Source organism: Kogia breviceps, chromosome 7 (assembly GCF_026419965.1).
Source record: "Kogia breviceps isolate mKogBre1 chromosome 7, mKogBre1 haplotype 1, whole genome shotgun sequence".
Lineage (NCBI taxonomy): Eukaryota > Metazoa > Chordata > Mammalia > Artiodactyla > Physeteridae > Kogia > Kogia breviceps.
The window spans coordinates 39,052,222-39,072,961 of NC_081316.1; the positions used below are offsets into that span (position 1 = coordinate 39,052,222).

The following is a 20,740-nucleotide window of genomic DNA, read 5'->3' on the forward strand; positions in this document are numbered from 1 at the left end:
CAGTATTAACTACTTCATGGTAGAATTAAAAGAAAATTTATTAATGCAGACAGAAATAACCCTAGGGTTGAGGAAGAAAGTTGGTATTTATAAAGGATAAGATATGTCTAGACACTTACTGATTCCACATAACTGTTAACATAAAAATATATTGTAGTGAATTAGCACTGCCTGGATTTGGGTCCTAATTTCAACACTTGCTAGCTGCTATGAGCTTGGGCAGATTATATGTTTGTATACTAGGGATAATAATAGTAGCTACTTAATAGAATTTGTGAGGATTAAATTAGTTAAAATATTGCTTAAAGCAATTTTTGGCATATGGTATCTATATATCTCCAAACACAGGTCTATGTATAGATAGATGTAGATATTTTCTAGAGTTTTAACAAACATTTAATTGACGTCTTCATAATTTTATTTTTAGTAGTGGCATAATATTCAATCCATGGAGGTACCATAATTTATTTTTCTTTGAGATTCATTTTCATTTTAAAGGAGAATATTTATATTGTTGAACTCAAATAATTGTTTTCCATTTTCTTAGGTATCTTGAATTTTAAGATCAGGAAGCATTTAGATGGGTAGCAGGACGGACTTGTTTTATTTTTGTCTGAGATTTAAATTTAAATTGTAAATGAATGTTAGAAGAAGCCAAGAGCTTTTAAATTAATTCACTTGGGTCTACAAATGGTATCCAGAAGTTTAACTGAATAGTTTAATTGACCTCTTTTGAAGAATTTTAAAGCAGCTACAGCCTTGTGATCTGCACTGAGTTCCTTTATGTTGGGAAATTTTTGGCAGATGGTATACAATCATCATTCAAAAACAAGTTATATTGTCTTTCCCTGCTTGAATTGGGGGAACATTAGCATGGAACATTTCATTTTGAATGAGCATGTTGGAAGTTATTTCCTGCTAAATGTTTGTCATCAAGTGAAGTTTTATTTTCAAAAATTAATGGAGCATGTCAATGCAGCATTCTTAGAAAAATAGCTGAGGCACAGGGTTACTTTTGGACAACTGTTTAAGTCCTTTATTATTATCTGAGTATACATGCATAATAATCTTTTGGGAAACTAAATTACGGTATTTTTTTAAGGCCCCAAACTTTAAAATATGGTATTTAGCTGCTAACAGACAGCTGTTACTGGCTACTTAGAGTTGTATTTACTTTAGCATATACTACTTTGAGTTGGAACTAGGGATAGAGCAAGTAAATGTATTGGTGATGTATAAAAAAATCACCAATATGTATAAAAACACCCCAAATGAAACGACTCATTTCTCTTGTCATATATCCACACTCTTGTGCCATCTGAAATCCCTTCTCCAAGACTCCAGTAGCCTTCATTCCCTCCTGTTAAAACACATGTTAATTAAATTAAGATCCATATTTATTAAGCAAGGTGCTTTTAAATGTAGTGGGGAAGAAAAAAATGAACAAACTAGGCTTCCCTGCTTAAGAAGCTTATTCTAGTCTGTTTGGGTAGACATACAGGTTACAGATTCTGTGTTAATCAAAATACTTTTGGTTATCATGGAAAAAAGTAATTTTAAACCGGCTTAGGCAAGGAGAGGGATTTATTGGCTTACATAAATGAAAAGACTGGCCTTGGACATGGGTTGGATCCAGATGTTTAATGTAATATCTAGAATTCATCTAATTTATCTTAGCTCTGCTTTCTTCTGGCTTGGGTTCATTCTCAGGTAATACCTCCTCAATCCGTGGCAAAGATGGCCAAAACAGCTCCAGGCTTACATCCTATCAGCTTAGCAACCTCAATGATAAGCTTCTTTTCCAAATAGTTCCAGAAATTCTGTAGTTAACTCTGGCCAGACTTGGTTCTTCTGGAGTTGGGGTAGGGTCGAGGGGGAGTAAGGATGCTCCAGCTCAATTCAAAGTGGATGAAACAAAAGACAAGTGGTGTCCAAAAGTTATAGATTCTACTACCAGAAGAAAGGATGCTGAGCATGCAAAAACAGCATACAAAAGTAAAGATAAAAATTTTTAGTTGAGCTAAAAAGATAAATTCTGGTAGGAGCTGCTTAAGTAAAGCCTCAGACAGGAGACTGTATTTTGAATTGGGCCGTGAAGGGCAAGTATAATTTTTCTAAGGCAGAGTAAATAAAGAAAGGACTTTCTAGGTCACTCATTCAAGAAGTTTGGCAGTGAAAGGAGAAAATTAAAATGAAAGCTACTGGAGTCTAAAGGGGAATGTTCAGATTTTTTCCCCTTAGTATGGAGAAAACTTGAGCATTTTTATGGTAGAGGAGCAGAGCAAGTAATGGAGAAGTTGATAATACAGAGGAGGCAGTCATTGATAAAGAAGGGGAATTCAATAGGGTTAAGGATATAAGTGGAGGGGCCATCCTTAGAAAGGAAAAGGGGCTGTTCATTCTCTGAGGATGTGTGAAGGAAGGTAGTAGTGGTAACTGTGGAGGTTAAAACAAATTTTCTATTAAATATGTAAGTGGCTTCAGTTTTGTTTTCTAAAAGTAAGAAGAAAAGGTTTATCAGTTATCTATTCCTATGTAGCAGACCATTCCAAAATGATTTTGTGGGTTAGCAGTTTGACTTGAACTCAAGCTGGGTGGTTTCTTCTGCTGGTCTTGCCTTGGGTCACTCAGGTGGCTGTGGTCATCTCAACTGTGGACAGATGGTCTAAGATGGTGTCTGCACTCACATGCTTGGTGGTTGATGCTGGCTGTTGGCTGGATCTCTTTCTCTTTGTGCTCTCTCATCCTATGTGAGCATTTACATGGCAGTGGCTGCACTCAGGGAACGAAGAGCTGAAGCAGTTGGGCCTCTTATGATAGGCTTAGAACTCTCACAATGTCAATTCTTTCACATTCTGTTGGTCAAAGCAAGTCACAAGGCCAGCTGAGATCAAATAGAGAAATAGACCCCATCTCTTTATGGGAGAAACAACAAAGTTGCATTGCAGAGCGAGTGTATATACGGGAATGGGAAGAATTTGTACCCATTCCCCCCCACCCAACATTTTATTGTGAAAACTTTCAGTCATGAGGCCAAGCCGAAAGAATTTCAAAGTGAATACCCACATATTTACCACCCAGATTCTACTATTAACCTTTTCCTATACTTGCTTTATTATTATTTATCCATGTATCATCCCTCTATCAAGTTATCTTATTTTTGATGCATTTCAAAATAAATGATAGATGTTAGTACTTTTCTCTAAGTACTTCATGCATATTTAGCAAGTCAGTATTCAGTTTTTTCTTTTCATAAAACATTTACATACAGTGACGTGTACAAACTTTAAGTGTACATCATGCCTAGTTTTGCAGCCTGCCAGGGAAGGGACAAATTTGGAATAGCTTTTCAGTGAAATGCCTCAGAAACTCAACTGTAGTCGTATAAAAGAATTGCAGATGATGTCTTTCTTGACTACCTTTCTTCATGTCCTCATCACTAATAATTTTTTCATTTAATATACCTCAACATTTAGGATTTTCATTTGTGTTACATTAATTTGAAATCACTTTGGACATTTCCCTACATACTTTCATTAAGTATTTATTGAGCACATATTGTAGATAAGCACTGTACTAGAAAAAGGATGTAAACAGGAGCTCTCTTGCTTTATAGGTATTCAAACTAGGTGTATCTCAAATCAGATCAGATTAACAGTAGATGCCATTTATTTAATGCTTATGCTTAAGGCCAATGATAGACACTTTTAGTTGCATTGTTTCATTTTAAATCTTTTGTAATTTAGGAAATAGATACTTTTTCATATTTTAAAAGTTAGGAAACTAGGCATGTGGAAAAGTTATCACTTGCCCAACGTCTTACAGTATCATAAATAAAGGTGATGTGACTCCAGAACCCACATTTAATCCCTGTATAGTATTGATTAGAAGCAGGAAATATGCCCTCTGTTGCACAGTAGATAACTAACCCTTTAATTGGTCATTTTGCTTCATAGGGTAATCTTGATCTGAATTAAGTGTTTATTTTAAATAGAGGAGTATAAATGTTTATTGACTGATCATGAGAAAGTTTAATAAACTATCTTCTAGTTTATGAATAGATCTTTTGCAATTGGAAAAGGAGAAATTTTAGTATCATAACTATTGATTTAACTGCACATAATCAGAACAGAAGTGTGATCAGACAAATTCAGCCATAATTTAACCTTTGAGTGGAGTATTACAGTTTCTTATAGGCTTAACACTTATCATATTCTAATCTATGTTACAGTATACATTTTAAAAATTTCTAGAATATTATAAGCCCTTAATTTTTCATATGATGATTTGATAAAATAAGTTACTTGATTTTATTTACTAGATGTTAAATACTTGTTTTTTCTTTAAATTCTTTTTTTTTTTAACATCTTTATTGGAGTATAATTGCTTTACAGTGGTGTGTTAGTTTCTGCTTTACAACAAAGTGAATCAGTTATACATATACATATGTTCCCATATCTCTTCCCTCTTGCATCTCCCTCCCTCCCACCCTCCCTATCCCAGGTGTTGAATACTTTTATTGCTAATTGGCTTTTGAGCAATTTTACAAATAGTAAAAGATTGAAACCATTTTGACTTGCTATTTGCATAACGGTAAACCATGTCTGAACTCTTGAAAATTTGTGACTAGCACTTAAGCCATTTTATGCCAAGAATTCTGCCAGAAGTGCAACAGGTTAATGACAGCCAGTGTGACAACAGAAGTGACAGCTTCTTGAGTTCATTTACTGTGTTAGCTTTCCTGTTAGGTCAGGGAATGGGATAAAGTCATGTATGTCTAAACATTTCTCTTAACCCAACAGTGTATAAGGTGTTTTAAAAGTGTTCCTTCACAAAGATTTTCCTTATTTCATTTCATTTCATGGTATGTTTGTAAGTGGAATTAAATCCTAAATCATATGTGGTAGGTTACAAACAAAACAAATTCAAGTTTTAAAAATCTAATCGAGTGTTATATCTATTTTTACATGCAGGTCTTGCTATTTTGGAAGCTACAAGAAAAAAAATAGATTGGAGAAGGTTTGGCCTTTTAAGTGGACATGGCTCAGATATCCAACAACAATGGGTTTAAGCAATGTTCATCTTCACATCTGGAACCAACAAGAACAAAAGATGTGGGCAAAGAAGAAGCATTACAGATGGAAGCAGAGGCTTTAGCAAAACTGCAAAAGGGTAGACGGGTGACCGATAACCAGAGAGGCTATGAGTGGTCAAGCAGCACCAGACAAAAAGCACAAGTTTATAGCAAACAGGATTATGATCTCATGGTGTTTCCTGAATCAGATACCCAAAAAAGAGCAGTAGATATTGATGTAGAAAAGCTTACCCAAGCTGAACTTGAGAAACTATTGCTGGATGACAGTTTCGAGACTAGAAAAACACCTGTATTGCCAGTTACTCCTGTTCTGAGCCCTTCATTTTCAGCACAGCTCTATCTTAGACCTGCTATTCAGAGAGGACAGTGGCCACCTGGATTATCTGGGCCTTCCAGTTACTCTTTACCTTCTGTTTACCAGTCAACTTACAGTAGTAAACAGACTGTATTCCAAAATGGCTTCAATCCAAGAATGCCTAGCTTTCCATCCACAGAACCTATATATTTAAGACTTCCAGGACAGTCTCCATATTTTTCATATCCTTTGACACCCACCACACCCTTTCATCCACAAGGAAGCTTACCTATCTATCGTCCAGTAGTCAGTCCTGACATGGCAAAGCTGTTTGACAAAATAGCTAGTACATCAGAATTTTTAAAAAATGGAAAAGCAAGGACTGATTTGGAGATAACAAATTCAAAAGCTACTATCAACAATCTACAGGTATCTCCAAAGTCTGAAGATATCAGTAAGTTTGACTGGTTAGACTTGGATCCTCTAAGTAAGCCTAAGGTGGACAATGTAGAGGTATTGGACCATGAAGAAGAGAAAAATGTACCAGGTTTGCTAGCTGACGATCCTTGGGATGCTGTTCTTCTTGAAGAGAGATCACCAGCAAGTTGTCACCTTGAAAGAAAGGTGAATGGAAAATCTCTTTCTGGGGCAACAGTAACAAGAAGCCAGTCTTTAAATATTCGAACAACTCAGCCTACAAAAGTCCAGGGCCAAATAGCTCAGGTATAGTCTTTTCTTACTAACTTCTCAAACGTAGTGTAACAGAGAATTCATGTTTGTGTACATAATTTATTTGGTAAAAGAAATATTTTTTATGTTGAATCTTGTTTTCTTTATTCTTAAGTATACTGTGAATGTTAGATTGTGTGGTAAAGGATTAAATGTGTTTAGGCAAATTGAAAATAAAAATTTTAATTAAAAATTTAAAAAAAAATTTTTGTCTGTGGTGGGTCTTCGTTGCTGCATGTGGGCTTTCTCTAGTTGCGGTGAGCAGGGACTACTCTTCGTCGCAGTGCACAGGCTTCTCATTGCAGTGGCTTCTCTTGTTTCAGAGCATGGGCTCTAGGCACGCGGGCTTCAGTAGTTGCAACGTGTGGGCTCAGTAGTTGTGGCACGTGGGCCCTAGAGTGCACGGGCTTCAGTAGTTGCGGCGCATGGGCTCAGTAGTTGTGGCGCGCAGGCTCTAGGGCGTGCGGGCTTCAGTAGTTGCGGCGCAAGGGTTCAGTAGTTGTGGCTTGTGGGAGTAGTTGCTCTGCGGCATGTGGGACCTGGGATTGAACCTGTGTCCCCTGCATTGGCAGGCAGATTCTTAACCACTGCGCCACCAGGGAAGTCCCAGGCAGATTGAAAAATTGCTTATTATTAATATTATCTTTTCTAGGATTGTGAATTTTGAAAACCTATAATCCAGGAGCTGGCTTTCACTGATAGGCATAAAAATAATTTTTATCTGTTTCTCCTTGTCCATTCATTATATGTGGTCCTACTTTCTTTTCCTTATTGCCTTTATTTTTCAGGGTAAATAAGGAATTTTGGGTTTTAACCCCATTTTATAGAAATTCTCATGTATATTGTTTTGTTGTTTTTAACCATGAATGAATGTATGAGTAGAAGAAAGGGAGGGAGGGAGGAGGGAAGGAAGGAAGGAAGGCCCCAGAGAGATGGGAGAAAAGCCATTTAAAGGACTCTCTTTAAACACCTGTATTGATACAAGTGAAGAAAAGAACTGTAGTCTATATAGCATAGTTGCTGAGTTGATATAGTCTTACTGTCTGGAAAAATTATTTAAGGGTGCCTGGGACAGGATGTCTTCTCTTAGAAGAGAGGCAGCAGGGTTTAGACTTTTCCTTTCCATATATAGTATACCACTGAAGATTTGTATTTTGCTCTTATGATATCTGTGGATTCTAGGAATGTTTAAGCCTCATTCTTACTTTAATGTGAATCACATCATTCAGCTAATTAGATCAGTATTTGGCTACTCTTTAGGCACTGAGATTCAACTAGCATTTAGGGGAGGAGAAGCAAATTTTGCATGATTTGGATGGGTTTATGTTGAATTTTTGATTTTTAAAAGCCATTTTAGATGTCTTAGGAGAAAAAAGGTATTAAGAAGGTTAAGAAAAGAGGATGAGGATTTCTTTGGATAACACTATCAGAACCCAGAAAAATCTTAACCAGTGCAGTGTTTTCCAAATGTATTTTGACTACAGCTCCCCACTAAGAAATACCTGTTATTAAGGTCTCTTAAGCTTTTCAGTACTGTTTACAAATTTAGTAACAGAATTTCTTAACACCTTTCAATTTAAAAGTCACAGGTTAATTTCACAGTTTAAATTGGAATCATAAATATTTATTCTAATGTCAGATTATTTGCTCTTAATATTCTATGTCATCTTGTCATGGTTTTTTGTCTTTGTATTTACAAATAACAGTCTTTCCTAAAGTATTTGAAAGGAGAAGGGAAAACTTTAAGCCAGATCAGGAAGTGTGGTTGGGGGGCTTATACCTAATAGTGGAGCTGCTGGTTATTCTATGCTTAGCTTTTTGAGGAACCAGCAAACTCTTTTTCATAGTGGCTGCATCATTTTACATTCCCCCCAGCAATGTATGAGAGAGTTCCAGTTTCTTCACATGCTTGCCAACACTTGTTATTTGACATTTTTTTGGATTATAGCCATCTTGATGGATGTGAAGTGATATCTTATTGTGATTTTGATTTGGGTTTCTCTGTTGACTAGTGGTGTTGAGTGTCTTTTCATATGATTATTGGCAACTTCTGTATCTTTTTCAAAGAAATTTCTATTTGTCATTTGCCCATTTAAAAAATTGGATTGTTCATAGCAGCTTTATTCATAATAGCCAAAAAGTGAAACAACCCAAAATGTCCATCAGCTGATGAATGGATAAAAGCAAAAGCTGTATGTCTGTACAATGGAATATTATTCACCCATACAAAGGAATGAAGCCCTGATATGCTGCAACATGGATGAACCTTGAAAACATTGTAAGTGAAAGAAGCCAGACACAAAAAAACATGTATGATTCAATTTATATGATATGTCCAGAAAAGGCAAATCCATAGAGAAAGAAAGCAGATTACTGTTTGCTGGGGGGTTGGAGGAAAGAGGGAATGGGGAATGATTGCTTAATGGGTACAGGGATCTTTTGGGGGGGGTGATGAAAGTGTTCTGGAATTAGAACCTTTCAGTGTTCTTACCTTAGTGGTGATGGTCACATACCATTATGAATGTACTGTGAGCCAACAAGTTGTACATTTTAAATGGTTAATATGGCAGTTTTTATGTTCTATGAACTTTACCTCATTTTTTTTTTTTTTTTTAAACGAAGAGACTGGTCCCCCTGATCCTCCCACCCTGCTCAGGCCAGGTTACTGCTGGATTCACATTTGGGTCAGTGTTCCAATAGAGAGATCCCTCTCTAACTGTGGATCTCCTTTTAATGGATTTAGCATGAGGGCATGGTGTTTGACACCATGTAGTCTGGATTATGGGTATCAGAAGTAGTTTGGGAAGGGCAGCTGCCAGTAACTGGAGATCTCAGGAGCTAAGGAAAGTTACAGTCTCTGCTATCAGGGAAAAAGAAGCCCCTGGTGCTAAAGGGAGCTGAGTTTAGGCTCAGCTCTCCCATTGGTAGAAGGCAGAGCCCCTGATTGTCCAGGCAACCCAGAGTGAGCATCCAGCTCACTTTCAAATAATCCTCCTGCTCCTTGCATCACACCTTTAAGTGTATGCATTTACACCTCTACAATATATGCATAATAGCCACAATACATAGATTATCTTGAATTTAATAAAATATTTATAAATGACTTTGGTTTATTTCATTATCTCTGTATCTCTAATTTTAACTTTCCCAGCAGTGGAAATTCATTTTTTCACTAAGGGAAATAGATTATTCCAGATGAGCTGAAATTACCATTCCAGGTGAACCCTGGTTATCATCTTAAACAAGTTGAGGTTTCTGGGTCGACCAGAATTACTTGATATCAGTGATCCAAGACTGGACTCGGAACCTAAGAACTACATGCTTTTTATCTGTGCTGTAAATGTTCAAACTGAACTCTTTCTTTTTTTTTTTTTTTTTTTTTTAATAATCACTGAGACAGTAGAGAGTTCCTAAGAATCCTACTATGAGATCAGAGTGACCCATACCTATTTCACAGTTGAAGAAACTGGAATGTGAAGAAGTTAAGGAATTATTAATTTTTTCATGTAATGTATTGTAATTAGTTAAATGAACTCATATTTTAGAGATATTTAAGATGATAACCACAGTTATCTAGTCTAACCAACTTTATTTCATGAATGAATAAACTTAGATCCAGAAGGTGACTTATCTCCAATTAATATTTTCTTCTTCAGTTTCTTTGTAACTTAAAACCTGTAGCATAGATTGCCAGTGCTTTTGCTGCAAAACACTTGCTTCCTTTCCCTGTTGCCATCTATAGTTTAGACTGGTCACTTCTGGTTCAACTGATGTTTTCTCCACCCTTTCCTTTGGTGGGGGCAGGGCTGTGATACTCATTTATATCCCTTTCATTGTCTCTCTGCATACATCTTTTTCTACTCATTTTTAATATTTGTCACAGTATCATCTTGATATTTTCCCTATTTGGGGTGCTTTCAGAAATCATCTTGCAGGACTGATGAGGATAGGTAGTTTCCTAAAGATACAAAAAAATTCCCCTAACAAGATCTGGGAAATCAGATCACATGAGAGTTGCAGAGAATTACTGCGTCCTCAGACTCTAGGAATTAGGCTTTTAGGCAAGTTTTAGCAGAAACATGTTCTTAGATTTTGTTTAAAGTACAGGGGGAAGGATCAAGGAGTAATCAAATTGGTTGCGAGAGACATGAGTCAAAGCCAGGTAAGCAAAAATAACATGACTTGATCAGCTGATCAGTCAGAGATGGGCGCTAGATTACTACAGTGTACATCAGTAGCTTTACTAAATGGCACAGTGTCTGAATTGAGGTGGCTTAGGCTCCTTAAAGGAGTCCAACTGTGGCATGGCTGAGGAGGTATGTAGTTGTTGATCATTCTGTTAAACTCTGCTCTTTTATTTTTTAGTAAATTTATTTATTTATTTATTTTTGGCTGTGTTGGGTCTTCGTTGCTGTAAGCGGGCTTTCTCTAGTTGCGGCGAGCGGGGGTTACTCTTCATTGTAGTGCGCAGGCTTCTCACTGCGGTGGCTTCTTTTGTTGCAGAGCACGGGCTCTAAGTACGCAGGCTCAGTAGTTGTGGCATGCGGGCTTCAGTAGTTGTGGCGCACGGGCTCGAGAGCGCAGGCTCAGTAGTTGTGGCACATGGGCTTAGTTACTCTGTGGCATGTGGGATCTTCCCGGACCAGGGCTCGAACCCATGTCCCCTGCATTGGCAGGCGGATTCTTAACCACTGCGCCACCAGGGAAGTCCCCTCTGCTCTTTTAAAACCCTGTGTAATAATTATGTTTGAGCACTGCATTCTAAAAGGGACCAGTGGTAGACTACAGTGTGTCTTTTTTTTTTTTTTTTTTTTGTGGTATTTTTTGTGGTACGCGGGCCTCTCACTGTCGTGGCCTCTCCCGTTGTGGAGCACAGGCTCCGGACGCGCAGGCCCAGCAGCCACGGCTCACGGGCCCAGCCGCTGCACGGCATGTGGGATCTTCCCGGACCGGGGCACGAACCCATGTCCCCTGCATCGGCAGGCGGACTCTCAACCACTGTGCCACCAGGGAAGCCCTACAGTGTGTCTTGAGAAGAGAAGACTACAGTGTTCAGGATCTAGAAGCTGTGCTATTTAAGGAACTGTTGAAAAGATTGGAGATATTTTGCCTGAAGAAGAGAATATTAATTGGAGCTAATTCACACTCTGAATCTGAGTTTCTTCATCTATGATATAAAGTTAGTTGGACTAGATAATTTCTGAGATCCTTTCAGGAATAATATTTAAAGTTTGGAAAGTTGCCCTGTAAAAGAGGAAGTTGACTTTTTTTCTTTTAAAGTTTTATGTTTGGGACATAGGTTCTCAAAGCAGTTCAGGAAGTAGAATACCTGAAAATCATGGTATTCTTGTAAAAAAAGGTGAAATAGTTATGTTCTAAGTTTTCCAGTACATTAAGTGCATTGCTTTGTGCAAATTAAGTAATACTTTGTGCTAGATTTTAATAGACAAGTGGTGGCAGGTGTAAAAGTTAAAATAACCTTTCATAGAAAGCTTAAAATTACGCAAATCCTATTTGTTTATATTTTTCTCTATGAATTGAGAAATTCAGTTTAGTAACTTAGTTTTAAAATTCATTGTCCCAAAAAGTAGAACAAGGACCAATGGGGAATAAAACTCAAAGAGGCAGGTATACAGTTAAATATCAATAAAGGAACTTATAATAGCCATTTGGTAACGGTTCCTCTCAGGTGGTCAATGCATAGTTATTGGAGGTCTTTAATCAGAGGTTTAGTGTGCACTTGTTACAAATGCTATAAAAGGATTTTTATTTTCAAAGAAAAGTTCTAAGCCCTTTTATTAACACAAAATTTCATCATTTTGTTTGTGTACAAGAAGATAAAGTTTGGTTTGATTTAGACCAAAAGGGGGAGGTAAACAGAACACTAATAATAGGCTGATTTAAGAAGTCTGTGGCACAAACATTGGCATGGAACTTTTAATTTTTCACACACCATTCATCTCTATTTAAAAACTTTTCCCTGAGGTTCATATTTTTTGTTGGGAAATAAGAGTGCTGTACCTATTCTTTATAATTACATACTTAGTATTCATTTCCTGTAAGAATTTTATGCTTTGTGGTAAAAACTCTGAAGGGTATTTTTCTTCTCACTCAGCAGTCTTACTTCCTATTTCCTTCTAGTGTCTTTTGTTCATAATAATCTAAATACTTTAGTTCAAATTTTTGTTTCCAAAACCAGGAAAAGGCATAGTACTTAAAACTGTCTTCTGGCAATTTAAGTTTAAATCACACTTTTAGTTAATAGCTATAATTTAGCTACTTTGAATAGATCCCAAAGATTTTAGTAATGAATGAAATTATTTTCATAGAAATGGTTTTGCAAAGTTCTGTGGCTATTGACTGTTTCTAAAAGTTGATTATATTAACACTATAAACATGTATATCCCCATTAGCACAATGTCTAATGTTAATTTTAAAGAAGAGGTAAAGTTGAATAAAATGTGGTTTTTCATTGTCTAGCTGAATATAGTACGTTAGTTGAGTAGATTACTGAAGTCTCTATAAAATTTTGGTAACGAAGTAACGAACTTTGTTCTGAAAACCAACTGATATGTTTAGAATTAATGCTTAAAATACATTTATTGAAAACTTGGTGTTCCATCTAATTTCTGGGGTAAGATGGCATGAACTTGGGACTTGTTTAGGTGTAAAGCTTTCCCATATTTTTATAACTGCTTTATAGTGTATGCACTGATAAGTTTTTGTGAATTATTGCAAACCTGCATCACTTTCCTTAAACCCTTAATTTACCCTTTCCACCTCTCCTTGACCTCACTACCTTTTCAAAAAATTGAATTATAATTGACCTACAACACTGTTAGTTCCAGGTGCACAACATAATTTAGTGATTTGGCATTTCTGTACATTACAAAATGATCACCGTGATAAGTCTAGTTACCATTTGTCACTATGCAAAGTTATTACAATATTAGTGACAGTATTCCTCATGCTTTACATTTATCCCCATGACTCATTTATTTAGTAACTGGAAGTTTGTACCACTTAATTTCCTTCACTATTTCATTCCCCCACTCCCACCCCCTGCACCCGACCTCCCCTCTGTTCTTTTTCTATTTTTTAAAAAAATGTTATTTATTTAGGCTGTGCTGGGAGTTAGTTGTGGCATATGAACTGTTAGTTGCAGCATGCATGTAGGATCTAGTTCCCCGACCAGGGATCGAACCTGGGACCCCTGCACTGGGAGCATGGAGTCTTACCCACTGCACCACCAGGGAAGTCCCTCCCCTCTGTTCTTTATATATATGAACCTGTCTCTGTTTTGTTATATTTATTCATTTGTATTGCTTCTTAGGTTTCACATATAAGTGAAATCATATGGTATTTCTCTGTCTGACTTATTTCACTTAGTATAATAACCTCTAGGTCCATCCATGTTGTCCCAAATGGTGAGAGTTCTTTTCTTTTTTTAATGGTTGAGTAATATTCTGTTGTATGTGTATATATATATATATATATATATATATATATATATATACCACATTTTCTTTATCCTTTCATCTGTCAGTAGACACTTAGGTTGCTTCCATATCTTGGCTATTGTAAATAATACTGCAGTGAACATAGGGGTGCATATATCTTGTCAAATTACTGTTTCTGTTTTCTTCAGAAAAATACCCAAAAGTGGAATTGCTGGATCATATGGTAGTTCTATTTTTAATTTTTTGAGGGACTTCCATACTGTTTTCCATAGTGGCTGTATCAATTTACGTCCTGCCAGCAGTGCACCTAGGGTACCCTTTTCTCCACATCCTCACCAGCACTTGTTATTTGTTGTCTCTTTGGCAACAGCCATTCTGACAGGTGTGAGGTGATACTTCACTGTGGTTTTGATTTGCATTTCCCTGATGATTAGTGATGTTGAGCATCTGGTCATGTGTCTATTGGCCACTATACCTTCTTTTGAAAAATGCCATTTTTAAAATCAAATTGTTTGTTTTTTTGATATTGAGTTGTATGAGTTCTTTGTATATTTTGAATATTAACCCCTTATCAGCTATATCCTTTACAAATATCTTCTCCCGTTCAGTAGACCACCTGTTCATTTTGTTGATGTTCCCTTTGCTGTACAAAAAGCTTTTTAGTTTGGTGTAGTACCATTTATTTATATTTGCTTTTGTTTCCCTTGCCTAAGGAGACATATTCAAAAAAATATTGCTAAGATTGATGTCAAAGAGCATACTGCCTGATTTCTTCCAGAAGTTTTATGGTTTCAGGTCTTACATTTATGTCTTTAATTCATTTTGAATTTAATTGTGCATATGGTGAGAGAAAGTCCAGTTTGATCCTTTTTCATGTAGCTGTCCAGTTTTCCCAGTACCATTTATTGAAGAGGCTATCCTTTTCCCCATTATATATTCTTGCCTCCTTTGTCATAGATTAATTCACCATGTAAGTGTGGGTTTATTTCTGGGCTGTCTGTTCTGGTCCATTAATTGATGTTTCTGTTTTTGTGCTGGTACCATACTGTTTTGATTACTGTAGCTTTGTAGGGTAGTTTGAAATCAGGGAGCATGATACCTCGAGTTTTGTTCTTTCTCAGGATTGTTTTGACTATTGGGGGGGGTCTTTAGTGTTTCCATACACATTTTAGAATTGTTTGTTCTAGTTTTGTGAAGAATGCCATTGGTTTGTTTGTTTGTTTGTTTGTTTTGACTGTGCTGCACAGCATGCGGGATCTTAGTTCCCTGAGCAGGGATCGAATCTGTGCCACCTGCAGTGGAAGCTCAGAGTCTTATCCACTGGACTGCCAGGGAAGTCCTGCCATTGGTATTTTGTTAAGGATTGTATTGAATCTGTAGATTGCTTTGGGTATTATGGCCATTTTAACAATATTAATTCTTCCAATCTATGAATACAGTATATATTTCCACTTGTGTCATCTTCACTTTCTTCCATTGGTATCTTATAGTTTCCCGAGTACAGCTCTTTTACCTGTATTGGTTAGATTTATTCCTAGGTATTTTATTATAATATTTTTGACACAACTGTAAATGGGATTGTTTTCTTAATTTCTCCTTCTGCCAGTTCTTGTTAGTGTATAGAAATACAACAGATTTCTATATATTAATTTTGTATCCTACTGAATTCATTTATTAGGTCTAACAGTTTTTTGGTGGCATCTCTAGGATTTTCTTTGTAGCATATGTCATATGCAAACAGTGACAATTGTACTTCTTCCTTTCCAATTTGGATTCCTTTTCTTTTTCTCGTCTGATTGCTCTGGCTAGGACTTCCAATTACCTTCTTTTAAAAAATTTTTAATAGTGAGGTCAAGGTTATTCTTTGTATGCACTTGCCCACCTCAGATTTATTTGCCTGTTCTTTCTGGTTTGGAGGGAAGAGATATCCCTTCTCTTTTCCCAAACTTAACCCTTTCACCTCTTTTCTAGTTCCTGTCTCCCAAAAGTTTTTTTTTTTTTTTTTTTTTTTTTTTTTTTTTTTTTGCAGTACGCGGGCCTCTCACTGTTGTGGCCTCTCCCGTTGTGGAGCACAGGCTCCAGACACGCAGGCTCAGCAACCATGGCCCACGGCCTAGCCGCTCTGCGGCATGTGGGATCTTCCCGGACCAGGGCATGAACCCATGTCCCCTGCATCAGCAGGCGGACTCTCAACCACTGCGCCACCAGGGAAGCCCAGCCCCATAGTATTTTTTTACGATTATTCTTCAAAGTGGAATTTGTACTTACTGCTTTTCCAGTCCCTCAACATCCTCTCTTGTTCCCATCATATTGCAGAAACTTGTTTCTGGTAGTATGAATACTAATTGCCAATCTAGTGACCATACTCACTGTCCATCCTTATTGCTTCATTTGCAACAATTGACCATGTTCCTTTCTTGAAACTTCTCTTCTGTTGCCGTAGTTAAATCTACTTCCTAGTTTTCCTCCTGTAATCTTTGAATCGTTTTCCTTGTCTAGTTTCTAAACTTAGGCATTCCCCCAAGGTTTTGTTTTTGGTTGTTTTTAATATATCTTATCTGTTCTCTGTTGGTCAGTGCTTTATTCTTGAGGCTCTGAGACAGAGTTTGAAAGCTACTGATCTAGACTCCTTGGCTGTCTATGGTTGAGATGCAGTGATGATTAGTTTTATGTGTCAGTTTGACTGGGCTATGTGGTGCTCCGACACTTGGTCAAACATTATTCTGGGTATGTCTGTAACGATGCTTCTGGATGAGATTAATATTTGAATTTGTAGACTGAGTAAAGGCAGACTGCTCTCCCTAAAGTCGTGGGCCTCACCCTAACAGTTGAAGGCTTGAATAGAACAAAAGGGCTGACCCTACCACCAAAAAAGGGGAATTCCTTCAACTTGACTGCCTTTGAGTTGGAACATTGGGGTTTTTGTGACTTTGGACTCACACTGAAACATTGGCTTTTTCTGGGTCTTGAGCCTCCCATACTCAGACTTAGAACTATACCGTCAGCTTTCTTGGGTCTCCAGTTTGCTGACTACAGGTCTTGAGACTTGGCCTCCTTTATAATCACATGAGCCAATTTCTTATAATAAATCTCTCTCTCTCTCCATTCATATGTGTATAAAGGGATGTCCCAGCTTGATGTCCAGTAGGTACAGTCCCTTATGTATCCCTCAGCCTCCTGAAGAGACTGTCTCCTGTTGATGGAACTTGGACCCAAAGTTCGTTTTGTTGGGATATCGCTCTGTCAGTGATCCTGATGGATGCTGACAATTAGCAGAGAGAAATTTCCCTGTAGAAAAGTGCAGAAATTGGATGATTCTCAGTTCTTTGTCTTTAACACTGGAATAGAATTTTGTAATAGAGTATTTCTAGATGATAACCAAACATCTACATGGATTTCTAAACCCAAAATATTTACTAGAGAACTCAGTATCTTCCCCCACAAACCTCTTTGTTTCATATATTGGATAATGACATTAGTGATTTTTTCTTGTTATCATTTGCCTCTTTCATTCATTGAAAAATATTTGAGGGGACTTCCCTGGTGGTCCAGTGGGTAAGACTCTGCACTTTCAATGCAGGGGGCCCTGGTTGGGGAACTAGATCCTGAATACATGCTGCAACTAAGAGTTTGTATGCCACAGCTAAGAAGCCCACATGCTGCAACTAAAAGATCCCACGTGCTATAATCAAGATCCTGCATGCCGCAACTAAGACCCGGCAAAGCCGGGTCTTAAATAAATGTTAAATAAATATTTAAATATTTTTTTTTAAGAAAGAAAGGCTCTTATTTAAAAAAATAAAAAAAGAATATTTGAGGATAAAATGTGTGAGCTATAAATATTAACCATTCACAGACGTCATCCTTAAAGAACTCGGGATAGAAGGGGGAGAGAAGATGTATGTGCATATAACTGCAGTATGTAATAGAAAGCCGTGAGTGCTGCATAAAATTTTGTACAAGATCAGTGGGGGAAAGAGATGGTTTGATGCTTAAGTTGTTTGGAGTTTGAGGAAGGGGTCAGGATCAAGAGTTGAGGGAGTAGGTGTGAAATTAAAAAAAAATTTTTTTTTGGTTCCAGAAAGAGTGGAGAAAAACAAAAAAATGCTAATGTTAATGTAAAGATGAAATCATTGGCAGCCCAGCTGTTTTTTACTTTGTGAGCAGTACACTTGCGTTAATTTTCCAGATTCTATTATTACTTTGATGTATGACTAGATAATTGGTTATTATAATCTGTTTCTGTCACCATCAGTTGAAACTTATAACTTGCTTGAAAGGAAGGACCTAATACATGAAAGGCACTGTAAAAAATACTTTTTTGATTAAAAAAAAAAAGCATCTAGAAATGCCACTAAGGAGATTCAGAATCTATTAATAAGTGGAACATGAAAAACAAACAGAGTTAAATAAGGAAAGATTGTTATTAGGTCAAAAAAAATACGGATTTTTTTATGGCATTGCTCCTGCAAAGGTCACAATGCTGTTTTTCTCTCGTGTTTTAAAGGTTTTTTTTTCAGGAGACTTTGTTGTGAGGTACTAGAATGGCATAGTGAGTAAGCTAGGTTGCCTGGGTTGAAATCCTAACTCTGATTATATTAGTCATGTGACCTCGTGTGCCTCATTAACTTCTCTGTGCCTCATTTTTTAATCTGTAAAATGGGGATAATAGTAATGTTACCCACCTAGTAGAGCTTTGTGAGAAATAAATAATATATACATGCATATATATATATACACACACACATACATACATACATGATTGTAAATTTCTTACAGCAGAACCTGACATGTAAGAAATGCCCAGTAATTGCTAGATATTTTTTTGTGTGGTAAAATACATATAACAGAATTACCAGATTAACCATTTTAAGGTATACAGTTCAGTGGTATTAAATATATTCACATTGTTGTGCAGCCATCACCACCAACCATCCCCAGAACTCTTTTCATCTTGTAAAACTGAAACTCTATACCCATTAAGTAGTAACTCTCCATTCTCCCCTCTCCCTGGCCCCTGGCAACCACCATTCTACTTTCTGTCTTTATGATTTTGAGTACTCTAAGTACCTCATATAAGTGGAATCATACAATATTTGTCATTTTGTGACAGTCTTATTTCACTTATCATAATGTCCTCAAGGTTCATCCATATTGTAGCATATTGCAAAATTTTCTTTCTTTTTAAGGCTGAATAATATTCCACTGTATACCTCATTTTGCTTGCTTTTCCATTCATCTGTTGGTTTATACTTGGATTGCTTCCATGTTTTAGCTATTGTGAATAATGCTGCTATGAACATGGGTGTACACATATCTCTTTGATACCTGCTTTCAATTCTTTTGGGTATAGACCCAGAAGTAGAATTGCTGGATCATGTGGTAATTCTATTTTTAATTGTTTGAGAAACCACCACATCGTTTTACACAGTGGCTGCACCATTTTACATTACTACCAGTGGTGCCCAAGGGTTCCAGTGTCTCCACATCCTTGCCAACATTTGTTGTTTTCTGTTTTAAATTGTAGCCATCCTAATGAGTGTGAGGTGGTATCTCACTGTAATTTAGATATTATTTTTAATAGTAATAATTAGAAAAAACTTATTTTATAGAATCAGATATTAATTATGAAAATTACTGCTGTTCTTTTTAGGAGACAGTTGAAGGAACTACATACATAGTGCCTTATATTTTTTCATTGTTTTATGATTGCTATGGCAAATTCATTGGTTATATGGAAGTAAATTTTAACTTGTTTTTAGAGAGAGCAGAACATTTAACAAATTGAACCAATGGTTGGGTTCCTTATGAACTGGATATAAAGTTTTACAAAAATATGAAATTCAGTTAAATTTGATTCTTGTCTTCAAGGAGCTTTCACATTAGGACAAATATAAAACAGGATGTAATGATAATGGTGTTTGGTTCAGACTAAGTACTTAGAAATGCTAGGAGGGAAGAAATGCTTCATACTGAATATTCATAAAAGACATTGTAGGGCTTCCCTGGTGGCGCAGTGGTTGAGAATCCACCTGCCGATGCAGGGGATACGGGTTCGTGCCCCGGTCCGGGAAGATCCCACATGCCGCGGAGCAACTAAGCCCGTGAGCCATGGCCGCTAGGCCTGCACGTCCGTGCTCCGCAACGGGAAAGGGCACAACAGTGAGAGGCCCACGTACCACCAAAAGAAAAAAAAAAAAAAAAAAAAAAGACATTGTAGATGAAGTGGCATTTCATTGGGCATTTAAAAATTAATAGATCTTTGACTTGTGAGGGAAGGTTAGGAGGAAGGCATTGAAGACAAACAAATATTCACAGGCAAGATAGTTCAGTTTGTGTTTCATAGGAACAGGATATGATTCAAGCTAACTTGGACATAATATTCACTTGGGAAGTTCTGGGAAATATTATTGGGTTAGATTGTGGCAAACTTGGAGTGGCAAACCAGAGGATTTCTTTAGAAATATAAAAATCCATTTTTCAGGTAGTATGGTCTATTTGCTACAATACTTGTTTCTGTAACACAGATTAACTTCTGTAATTGGTAAATATGGGATTGATGTCAGTATAATGGGGAGGTAGCATTCGTTCAAAAATAATCTTTCCCAGCATATTAACATTTCAAAGCAATCTAGAACAAACTCTCGTAATTAAAGGGAATGCCTTAGTAATACAAGAAAATATTAGGAAAACACTGAAAGTCCTGCAGAAGTGAAAGTGGTGGCTATAAGAACAGTTCCACATTCCACAGGGTTAAGCATTCTGGTGAAGTAGTGAGTGCAGACAGAGAAGCTGTGACGACATTTCTGTTTGCATTAAGAACTTTGGTGAAGAAGTCTACATCCTGGGGTATATTTTTAACTTCATTGAAATTGGTCTTTGTTAGAAGCAAATGCCCTTCAGAATCCATATAACAAATTAGGAAGCAGGAGCTCCAGGGTTTAAGGAGGCTTCAGAGGATCAAAGACCATAATTCAAGGTGCAAATTCAAGTGGAGATTTAACTACACTAGTGTTTCTGTAAAGACTTCTTATTGTTTTAGTTAGGGCTTTGATTACACTGATTTTTTTTTCTTTTCTTTTTTTTTTTTTTTGTGGTACGCCGGCCTCTCCCTGTTGTGGCCTCTCCCGTTGCGGAGCACAGGCTCCAGACGCACAGGCT

The 20,740-nt window shown here is 36.9% G+C and overlaps 1 protein-coding gene across 2 annotated transcripts in view; it reads left to right on the forward strand.

Moving 5' to 3' along the window:
* PIK3C2A (phosphatidylinositol-4-phosphate 3-kinase catalytic subunit type 2 alpha) overlaps positions 1–20,740 on the forward strand; it is a 104,146-nt gene that overhangs the window by 23,621 nt on the left and 59,785 nt on the right. For both annotated transcript variants that reach the window (XM_059069803.2, XM_059069804.2), the window contains exon 2: positions 4,974–6,113. In XM_059069803.2, the coding sequence (XP_058925786.1) occupies positions 5,040–6,113 (1,074 nt within the window). In that variant the 5' untranslated portion in view covers positions 4,974–5,039. The remainder of the gene's footprint in view (positions 1–4,973; positions 6,114–20,740) is intronic.